Here is an 11,788-nt window from a genome sequence, read left to right as displayed (position 1 = left end):
GTCCTCGCCTTGTCCTATCTTCTGCTGTTACAGGGTGCTTTCTTAGATTTCTCCGTAGTTGTATGGCTTGTTCATCTAGATCCCAGGCGATTTTTCTTTGCTGCTGCCCCTTGTTTCTATCACAACTTTGATTTGGTTGCCAGAAGAATGAGCAGAGCCTCTATCATCTATGCCATTTTTTTCTCTCTCCTGATACATTCTTAAACTTATTTAAACTTATATTCTCCTATCCACAAAATTGTTATTAATAGGGGTTGGAAATACCTCAAGATGGAAAAATAAAACACTGTCTTATCTTTTGGTCTCCCTATTCCTCATTCCCCACCCCTCCCCCAAATAGCATTTCATTAATCTAGTGCTGGCATCTGAAATTCTTTCTACTAGTCATTTTTTTAATGTAAAAAAGATATTCTGGAATATTTGTATGTATATATTTCCTGACCTTACACAACATATTTGAATCTGAATAGCACAAAACATATCCTCTATTTTTACATTGTTGCTAATTATCTTTTAGTTGGATTTGCTAATCAATTATTTACCAAGGGGATGAGATAGACAGCTATTGTTTTTGTAAGTATGTCAAGAAAGCATAAACTGCTACACAAGATGGCCACTTCAAGTGACGCAATATAGCCAGGGGCTCTGGTAGCCAGGAGGTGAGAAACCGGAAAGGGAAGAGCAGATTTCACTATTTCACAGTTTTGCCTAAGACTGATTGTTTGGATCCATCCCACTACACTGTTGAAAGTGGAAAGAATCATAAGATGGAAAAACATCCCCTTCTTGAATGCAGACTACTCAGTAGAATTTAATGTCATAACAAACAGGATTCTAATGTGTTCAAGTGAGTAAAATTAGATTCGTTAATTAGACTTACTGAATGCCTGCTTGGTAGAAAGCTTTGTGTTGATGGAAAAACACATATTAATAGCAAAAGTTTTCTTTTCCTTTTTTCTTCCTCTGTCCCTCTCCCTCTCTCTCCGAAATCATGCCATCTTTGTAGTGGCATTGTCAAAACTTCCGGAAGGTTGCATCTTGAGAGAAAGCCTGACTTTACACAACATGTTTAAATCTTCTATGTGATCGGTCTCATAGAGAAGGTCAAAGAGTATCTTTCACAATTTACTTCAGAATATATTTTTATTGACTAAATTTCTAAACCTCGTGTAATTACTATAACCATGTCTAGATGGTTTTCAAATACAGCTGTGGTTGCTTTTTTTGGCTAGCTATTCTAGTTTCTACTAATAATTATTTGATTATTTTTTCTTTCATGTGATTTTTCTTCTGAAAACAGATGAAACAAGAACTTATTCAACAGCTTGAAAAGGAGTGGCAGTCGAAGCTGGATCAAACTATAAAGGCAATGAAAAAGAAGACCTCAGATTGTTACAGCCAAACTGACCAAGTAACCACCATTGATGTTATTTCCAAGAAGGAGATGGCAATCATAATAGAAGAGCAGAAGCGCAAGATCCAGCAAGATTTGGAGCAAGAGAAAGAAATTGCTATCAAGGGGGGCTTGAAGAAACTCGAGGTCGAATTGGAACTCAGATATTGTGAAAACATTGCCAAACAGGTAATGAGCAGCTTTATTTTAGTGAAATTATTGGTACTGATTGTCTGTTAATGAAAGCCTATAAAATGCTACTGTTGAACTTGTTCATAACTTTATACTTTAAAATTTTTGTGCATTCTAGGGTAGAGAACTTCTTATGTAGTTCCTAAGATTTTCATTATATTTCTGTCACAAAGCTATGCCTCTCCATTTTTCTATGTCTTCTTTCAGTTTACACAATGTTTGCTCCTCTGAGGTCAGTCTAAGCATTCAGATGCCTAAGGTTTATAATGGCGGTTTTATAGCTGAATGAAGCACAATTTAATTATGAATTTTTCATATCTAACTTTATAGAAAATACTCCACTGAGATAGTTATAGATAAGCAAACTTAAAATGAATAAAATACTTTACAGTATTTGCATTGAGACTTGCAGAGTTGAATCTTCAGGCATACCCCTTAAGTGGGACTTTGTCTTTTAATCCAATTTTTTTGCCCAAAATCAGTGCCATTGCCTCCCCTTGGAAGCAATCAAAAAGCTATCTCACTTTTAACTGGGGCTTGTTACTTGATTTCCAAGAAATGTCATACTGAGAAAAATATAGCTCTTTGTTAACGGAATAAAGGAGAGCTATTATTTGTTTTATCTATATTATCAATTACAGTGATTCTTGAACTCTTTGGTTTCAGGTTACCTTTATACTTTAAAAAATCGAAGATTCTAAAGAGCTTTTGTTTGTATGGATTATATTTATTTACTGTATTGGAATATAAATCTAAGAAATTTTTATTTTTTATTTTTATTTTTTTTTGTTAGGTGAAGTAACCCTTGGTTGACCCCATAGATTGCAAGGACCTTGTCAGCTTACAATCCCTTATTTTTTATGCCTACAGCACCTGGTCTTCCTAGGTGGTCTCCCATCCAAGTACTAACCAGGCCCAACTGTGCTTAGCTTCCAAGATCAGACGGAATCAGGCTTGTTCAGGGTGGCATGGCTGTATACCAATCTAAGAAATTTTTAAAAAACAAGAATGCTCTAGCACACATTGCTGTCAGAGCAGTGATACCATCACTTAGCGTGTCACCTCCGGAGAACTGTACTGTTTATGCATGAGAGAATGGGAATAAAAAAGATAATGCCTGAATATTATTTTGAAAATAGTTTTGACCCCACAGATCATCCCATAGGGCTTCTAGTCCTCAGAAGTCCCTAGAACCTTGATATAATATTATTTATTGTGTATTTGTTATTTAGAACTATTACTTACTAAAAGACTTAAGATTATAACCTAAAGTAACAAAAAAAATATACTCAGCTTTTGAAAATACTTGAAATTCTGCTTATTTGTTAAATTGTTCTACATGATTTTACAGGGCATCCTTAAGGTCTGGAAACATAGGCAAATATCTAATGGTATCAAAGATGTCTTCCATCAGTTAAAAAAATAAATTTCTGAAATGTTTACTGTAAGATTTGAACAGAGTTAAGAAAAGGTTCTATAAACAAACACATGTTTAAGGATTCTATTTTGGTATTTATAAAATTATAGATCTTGTGAAGAAAATCAAATAGCATGATTTTGTAGAAAGGAAATATTCATAGTAACTTTTTAAAGAATATAAATTTCTATAGGAGTTTTATCTTTTTACCATATTTTTCAACTCCCTGGAATTTCCCTGTAAATGTATTTAGCATTTTAGTGAGAAATACAGCTGCTTGTAACAACTCTGCTTTTGTGTGTCTGTATGGATATATGTATGTGCATATCTGTGTATATTTCAAAAAAAGAGAATAAGGAAGGATTAATAAATGATCTTGTGGAAGCTTGTAACAGATTTACAACCAGATTACCTTCATAGTTCATCAAGTCTTAAATTTTTGCCTGAATTGATATATCACCCCCATTCGTTAGTCACAAACTCATTCTTGACAGCAGGAAAATTTGCCAGGTATAAGGCTCTAAACATTATTGGCACTTTTGTGCATGCATGTATGTGAATGCGTGTGTGTATATGTGGGGTATGAGGACAGTGGAGGTGGCAGGCATACTGATTGCACAGCAGCTGGTGCCAAGCAGCCCTCCTGCATGCCTTGTCCTTTTCCCCAAGATAAATGGGGAAATAGCAATTGGTGCTTTGTATAAAGCTTTGTAAAATAGTACTGGCTGTCAAACATTTATGCATTCCCACTTCCTGTTGTGGCATTTGCATGGGACAGTATGAGAAGTTTATAACAGAAAGATTAGAATCTATCATTTGAGATAAGGTGGGGTGCTTGAAATCAGTTATAATTAATGTAGTATAGTGCAACGTAAAATACACATGATTGCTATATAATTGCTATTTGCAAAATCTTTTGAAATTTTATACTTCACTTTTCCTCTTTCTTTTGCAATATCTTATAGGTAGAAACAGCTGTGCAAAATGCTCGTCATCGATGGCTGGAAGAACTGCCTGAGCTTGCAGAGTATAAAGCACGCATAAGATCAGAACAAGAAAAGTGGGAAGAACAACAAGAGAGCTTTATGGCCCAACGAGTAAGAATTTTCCTGGAAAGAAGCTTCAGGAAGGCCTCTCTCCTGACGCCTTCTCTCATCTCAGTCCTGAGAATTGTTGCCTGCTCAGTGTTGTTGAAGGATTAAATATGCTAATGCATGTTAAATATTAGGTCAGGACCTGGCTAATGGTAGCCATTCTCATCATTGTCAAGTTGTTCAGGGAGAAAGAATGCATTTTAGGGTCTTGAATCTCTCATAATGAGGAAGATAACCTTAACTGAAAGTAAATTCCATTCTGTTTTGCTATATCTTTAGGAGAAATTGAGAGCAGGTTTTTGTTTATTATTAGCTATACAATATCGTTTCACATGCCTAAAGATTGTTTTTTGTACTGTGTCAGAAGTCTTGGAACAGTCTCCTTGGTAAATAGGCAACTTTTCTTTTCAGAGATGTCATGTTCCCTGACTAGAAACATCAGATACAATTATTTGTATTCTTTTAACTTAACCTCCTAGTATAAATTAATTCTAATCAAAATGCCAGCATACTGAACATAGTTTTAAAATTCGACACATCATTCTCAGATTTATTTGGAAAACTGAAAAGACTAAAGATTTTTTTAATATTCTAGGAAAGAAGTAGTAGTCCAGCCCTAACAGAATATATTGGAAAGCAACAATTCAGACAGTGTTGAGTCACAAATAGAATTCTTTTTCGTTCAGTAAAATACCAACTTTAGAGTTAAGCCCAACTCTGAATAAAAACTTAATAAATTGTTTCAAAACATCTGAATGACAAATAGTATTATAATAAATAGCCTTATGATAGCCAGATAACACTTTGGAAAAATTAATTTTAAATTAATTTTAATTTTAAATTAATCCACAACCTGAATTACAATAAAATCTAGGTTGATTAAGTTATTACTTTTTTTAAATGAAATTGAATATTTTAGATCTATATCATAACAAATTTTGAGGTAACAGACACAGTAACAAAGATAAAGTAATAGGATAAAATATGTACAAACATTTAAAACTTTTGTAATAAAAAATAACAAAAGATAATAAAAATAAGGAAAATAAATTAGTCAAACATGAGAAACACTAATACTAACATGACAAGGAAAACAAGAATCTATGAATAATAAGTGTGCCAAGGATATGAACAAGTAATTTTCATGAGAAATCCAAATAGCAAAAAACCAATGGAAGAATGTTCATACCTACCAGATTAGAGACATGAAAACTAGAACAAACTTAAGATGCCATTTTAAGTCATATTTATAAATCCTCTCTTACTTGTAGTACATAAGATATAATAGATTGCAATGTCAGGCGTACACCACTCTTCCAATGTCACAATCATTTTAGAAAATAATGTGTATAACACATTGCAAACAATTCATATGTTGTATCATAAGCTTATTTCACAAATTACCTAAGGAAATAATTCAACATAAATTTCATAATATTTTTCTTAAGTTATGTAGCAGTACCTGGGTGTTTATTATATTACTCTCTATACTTTTTCGTATGTTGAAGTATTTCAAAAGGAAATTTAAGAAGGAGAGAGAGGAAACAATATGATGGTGTGCATGTGTATCTCAGAGCTCGGAAGTCAAGAGTAATAATAAAGTTGGGTAGAATATAGAAAATAAAATAGGCAAGAGATCTTTCCTTAAGAACATGGAAGATCTGAGTGTATGTAAATGCAGAAATAGAAATGAGAAGACAGTGTTTTGCTTCTGAAACTTTAGCTGGCAAGAAAAATCATTTGGATAGTTTGTTAAAGCAGATTCATGGGCTTTACTCCAAGCGATTCTGTGTTGGTGGTTCTGGAGTGAGTCCTGAGAATTTGCATTTCTAACAGGCTCCCAGGCGATATGACACTACTGGTCTTTGGACCACGTGTGGGTGGGAGTAGCACTATTCTAGATAATTATTCAGCCACAAAACATAATGCTAACATGTTGCACACCCATCCTCAAAGCAATGGAGGTGGGCAAGGACCAGTTACACAGCATTGTCTGCAGAGTTCTAGCAGAATTAGAATGATCATCAAGATCTGTGGAAATTTAAAGCCAATATGCAGAGTCCAGAAGTAGTCAAATTAGTTCCATGGTTTCCAAACTTTGCTGCACATTGGAAAAACTTGGATCTTTTTTAAAAACACTGTTGCCTGGTTCCTACTCCCAGGCTTTACGTTTTAATTGGTATGGGATGTGCCTGGGCATCAGGATTTTTAAATGCTCCTCAGGTGATTCTAATGTGCAATGATGTCGGGAACCACTGAATCCATCAATGCTGTCAAATTCTCCTTGTAAAACTTCATGTGAGAGGGTGTGCCCTTTGGGCGAGATCGGGCCGGCCATCCAAATTCCAGGGGATCCACCACCCCTATCCAAGTCACCTGGTAATGAAGTCTAGGCATCCATTGCGACACGACCTGTTTTCTCTAAAAACATTCTTTACACATGTTTCATATCACTACTGGATTATTCTGTTAGTAACAAAAGAATTTTACTGTAAATTCCTTTGGAAAGCTCATCTTAGTGGATTTCTTTAGTAAATTAAAATACAATTACTTCAAAATTTGTCATGTGCAACTGTTCAAGAACACATACTATTGAATAAAGTTATATAATGTGTGTTTATAAGTCTATATAGGTGAAGATGTTTCCTCTAATTATATATTAGCAGAAAATTTAGGAAGCAGATACCCGATTTCATCATTCAGAGCGTATGTACAGTATTGATTAATAGCAGCCACCCCTGCCTAGGGCAAGCCTTTATTGATTAATAGCAGCCACCCCTGCCTAGGGCAAGCCTTTGGGGAAACCTAGTTCTTCTTTTAACACTATTGTATTCTTATGACTTCTTTGGATTCAGTTGGGGAATATTAGAAGTAAAAGAGACTCAAGGTCATTATCCAATCTGCTCATTATATAGATGAAGACGTTAAATGCTAAAGAGATTGATTTTTCCAAGGCGAAGAAAGCAATAATAACTGCATAACATTATTGAGTCCTTATTGTCTGCCAGACTCTGGGCTAAGTGCTTTAAATGAGTTATCTCCTTTTGTCATTCGATCCTAAAATAACTATCAGATAGGCATTGTAATTATCCCCATTTTCTAGATGAGGAAACTGAGGCTCAAAGAAGTTTAGGGCTGAGCTTGAGGTCCCATGGCTGTTAATTCCAGCAGTTTGTTTGTAGAGGCCACTCTGTTGAACACCATACTATACTTGGCTGCCTCTGCAATCAATGGCAGGATTAGAGCTGGAGCCTAGGCTTTTTGACTCTCTATTACTTTTTGGTTATGTACTTTATTTTCTGTAATCTACTTACTCTGTTCTGTCATAAAAGAAAGTTAGATTTTTTTTAAAAAAGGACTTTTTCTGTTTGCTATTGTCATTTAATGACTTGTTTAACCACTAGAATTGCATTAAAATATAATTATGTTTGTCAGCTTATAATTATGCATGTATATGTTATATTCCTAAATAATAGTAAGGTTTCCTTATGAGGCTGCTTTTGGTTCATGTAAAAGATACTTAATTTGTTGGGAGCGTTGATAAAATTTGAGACTGCATCTATGTAAAAAAATAATATGGATTTTTTTCAAAAATTAGTTTTGGATAATTATGTAATTACGTATATGTATTTTTGGTAAATTTTAACTTCTAGTTCATGAGGAAACTGATATTTTGTTTTTTAAATAACAGAAGACCTATATTATTAGGTGATTTAAAATGAAGGAAAAGATCTTTTAGTGTAAGAATATTTTAAGAATGTCTTTTCTGAATTCACTCTTCCTCTTTAATTTCAATCGTAAATCTCTTAAGTTCAGAAGTTAACCCAAATAGTTACTTTAGTTTAATTTTTTTTTAATGAGGAGAATTTTAAAGACTTAAATGTATATTGTTTTGTCCTTTAGATATCATTTGCTGTTTCTGAAGCTAAAGAGAAATGGAAAAGTGAGCTTGAAAATACAAAGAAAAATATAATACCTGCAAAGGAATTGGAAGAGAAGATTCATTCTCTTCAGAGAGAGCTAGAATTAAAGAATGAGGAAGTCCCTGTGGTTGTCAGGGCTGAGTTGGCTAAGGCCCGGAGTGAATGGAACAAAGAAAAGCAAGAAGAAATCCACAGAATTCAAGAACAAAATGAGCAAGATTACCGGCAATTTTTAGATGATCATCGAAATAAAATTAATGAGGTGCTTGCGGCAGCTAAAGAAGACTTTGTGAAACAAAAAACTGAACTGCTTCTTCAGAAGGAGGCAGAATTACAAACATGTCTAGACCAGAGTCGCAGAGAGTGGACTATGCAGGAAGCCAGGCGGATCCAACTGGAAATCTATCAGTATGAGGAAGACATTCTAACTGTACTTGAATTTCTCTTAAAGGATACCCAAAAGGAGGATGTCAGTGGTTCAGAGAACAAGCAACTTTCGGAGCTTGTGTCAACTTGTTCTTCAAAATGGGTGTCTGTGGAATATTTTGAAAAACTAAAGGCCTGCATTCAGAATGCATTTCAAGATATCCTCTCACTACTTATAGAAAATGCCGACCCAAAATGGAAAAAGGTATGTTTCTGAGAAGTGAAAAGAGCTATTGAACATCAAGGATGATTGCAGAAGTTGCATATGGTATTTTTTCCTTTCTTCACTTTACAGTTTAATAGATGTAAGACTTGTGTTTTTACCAGTGGTTTAAAAAACATTTAGTAGCAAATCCAAAGGATTGCCTTTTTTTTTTTTTTTTTTGCCAAGAATACTTTTTCTTCATAGTGCCATAAATATGAGGCAGACCTTTTATCCTCTAGACATCTTTTTCCTAATAAAAAAAAATATGCTATTCTTTGTAAGGGCCTGAGATTTCAGAAACTGAATAACTCTCATTCCCATTTTGTTTTTTGGGCATGACCACTTCAAGAAATATGCATCATATTAAACTAGGGGTTCTTAAGAGCTTCTAAACACTTTGGAAACCTATTTCTTACCCTCAAGGAATTTATATCTCGTGTAGGCGAAAAATGCCAATGAAGTACAAAGAATTTTGATGTAGAAACACACAGAAGTATGGCTCACTCACACAAAACTCTGAAGCTCAGTTTTGTCAGTGTACTATCTGTGTGCATGTTTCATGAGTTAGTTGTATTCTTTTAGTTGTATTAGTACTCCATGACACCAGCTTTTAGTTTGTGTGGAAGGGCTGATAAAACCAAAGTCTTACTCCCTTATGATTAAAGAAACTAGGTACACATGAAAAGTCCAGACTATTTTAGTCATTGTGATCAGCCGATTTCAACATCTGGAATTAGAGGTAGGAAAACAATGCTCATATTGTAAGGTCTGATCGGAGGCTTGAGACAGGAGTTAAGGTTCATTAAGATGTTGTGATTCAAGATTTTCAAGGCCGATGTTGGGCAATTGGTATTAATACCTACTGGAAAGAGTTACAAGCTAGGAAAAAAACCTGGGATTAGTCCCACACTTGGAGATAACTAACTTACTACCTTGGGTAATCGTATAGTTGCTCATTGGAAAAAGTACAAATCCTGGGCCTATCTCATTCTTTTGGTTTTGGTAGGATACACATGACGGAGCTTGACTTGGCCTTTTTGCATCCTGGAACTTCAGAGCCAAGGGGGCCTAAAAGATTAGTTTACTCCTTCCCAGTTCACTCCAATTGATATTTTTATTCTCGATTTCACAAAGATGTGACTACTTAGTAATTGCTTTCAGTTTAAGAATAACTGGGCGAGATAACTTCCATGAATACTGTTTAGAATACTTTATTAATAATTATTGGGGAAAAATAGATAATTGAAATAAGAATTATCTATAGCAAGTTTTAAGGATGAGAAGTGGTGGGAAAATCATATTTTAGGCTTTCAAGTTCGCTTTTCTGCAAAGGTAGTCTCTGCTATAAAAATCAAGAAAACACAACACCTTTTCCCTGCAGTTAATATATAATCAACCCCAGGTCTTTTTATAGGCTTTATAATTATGTAAACAGTATACGATTATTTGTATGCATGAATATGGCTCACATGTCTTTGGAGACCAAATCACGTAATTTGGCTAGAACTTATAGACATTTGTGGGTTTTGTTGGGTGGGATCAGATTCCATTCCTGAGAAAAGGGTGGCTTTGAAATGCCTACTCTGGCATTTGTGCTGGAGTAATACTTGACTTTTGCCATTTTAGAGTTAACTCAGTTCACAACCTTGAGGTAAAGCAATGATTATAAATTTGCAATATAGGTGTCATAAATGTGAAGGGCTATGCTTTATAATTTATTAAATTTAGTTTTTAGAACTGTTTATAAAAATTGAAAGAGGAAAAAATCATCAGTATTTATAAAACAAGTCCTCGTTAAAATAACTTAAATGATCAAAAGGTTTTAAAATGGAAAGGATGTAATGAATTAAAAATGAAGTTTCCAAGGGAATGAATGCCTTGTCAAAATAAATAAATACAACCATTCATAATAGCTAAAAGAGAAATATCAATCAAAATAAAAATTTCAAACCTAAGGATGCCTTCTATCTTACCATGAAAATCAAGTTAATGCTAAGACAGAAGGTTGCTGCTTTCCATCTTAGCTTTCCCAGTTTTGAGTAGCAACTGGAAACACTGACTACCTTTGGTTTAGTGTTTATTACTCCTTTTGTTTTCAACTGCATCTATATCCTCTTGCATGCTCGGAGTCCCCCTTTTCTCTGTAACTCTGATCTCTGCTTCTGTTGGGCATCATAGATAGGTTTCCTGAGGGTCAGTTAAATGAGTTTCTTGTAGTCAAAAATCTAGAATCAAGCATAAAAATGTGTCTGAAGTCATCAAACAAGACTCCGTCTTAAAATCATCCTTTGGGATTTAGCAGTTGTCCAGAACCTAAAAATATCACCTTAACTGAATGTCTCACTATTAACCAGTTTAGTGGCTGCACTGTCTGTAACAAGGACTGTTCAATACCTGTTAGTGAAGATATGGTCTTGTGCAAGATGTTTAACTTAGGTGAGCCTAAGTTTCTCTCTTTAACATTGGCACTCAACTGTCCTTCCTTTCAAAATGACACTGTATATTAAAGTATTTAGAAACACATAGCTTACTATGTAAGTTAAAATTTTGTGTACTGTTGTTACTTTCATTTCATGGAAGGCAAAAGGTTGGTATTACAGTTTCTAATGAATCTGACCCCTGCTGCAGTGGATTTTCAAGAACAATTCTGATTTCGCGTAGTCCATTCTGTGGTTTGGTCACAATAAATCATTAAAGTTTCTTAAATTCATATGTATCTGATGTCTGTCCTATAGCTGGCCCATGAGTTCTCTGTCGGATAATGTTTTAATTTGGTAAATTTTGTCATAAGAGACCAACCAGTTCATAGTAATGACAGTATTCACATAACACCATAAGAAAAATATTGGTGATAGTTCAGGCAAGATTTTTTTCAGGCAGCGTGTATTTTTTTATTTTTAATATAAGCATTTTAAATAGAGAATTGTGTAAAGATTTTTACTACGCATTAATTATGAAAATAATCTATTTCAGAGAAATATGGCAAAGATCTCTAAAGATTCTGCCTCAGGGGTCACTGGCAAAGGAGACCCTGGAGTCCTGGCCATCCTTCCTGCACCCACTTCTGGACACCACGCTCAGCCCTTGACCTTGCAAGAAACAGAAACAAAAGCTGGTAATGGGATTTTATTCCTACTG

The 11,788-nt window shown here is 34.5% G+C and overlaps 1 protein-coding gene and 1 pseudogene across 5 annotated transcripts in view; one reads left to right on the top strand and one right to left on the bottom strand.

The window, feature by feature from the left end:
• The window catches only part of CEP152 (centrosomal protein 152), an 80,793-nt gene that overhangs the window by 51,341 nt on the left and 17,664 nt on the right, over positions 1-11,788 (top strand). For 3 of the 5 annotated variants that reach the window (XM_011355074.2, XM_011355077.2, XM_023527835.1), the window contains 4 exons: positions 1,301-1,582; positions 3,968-4,099; positions 8,000-8,650; positions 11,624-11,765. In XM_011355074.2, coding sequence (XP_011353376.1) covers positions 1,301-1,582; positions 3,968-4,099; positions 8,000-8,650; positions 11,624-11,765 — 1,207 coding nt within the window. The remainder of the gene's footprint in view (positions 1-1,300; positions 1,583-3,967; positions 4,100-7,999; positions 8,651-11,623; positions 11,766-11,788) is intronic. The other 2 variants (XM_011355078.2, XM_011355075.2) reach the window with 1 other exon arrangement.
• LOC111736326 lies at positions 2,447-2,565 on the bottom strand (annotated as a pseudogene).

This window comes from Pteropus vampyrus, unplaced genomic scaffold (genome assembly GCF_000151845.1).
Source record: "Pteropus vampyrus isolate Shadow unplaced genomic scaffold, Pvam_2.0 Scaffold19, whole genome shotgun sequence".
Classification (NCBI taxonomy): domain Eukaryota; kingdom Metazoa; phylum Chordata; class Mammalia; order Chiroptera; family Pteropodidae; genus Pteropus; species Pteropus vampyrus.
The sequence above is the reverse complement of the archived record's forward strand: the minus strand, read 5'-3'. Positions and strand labels throughout refer to the sequence as shown.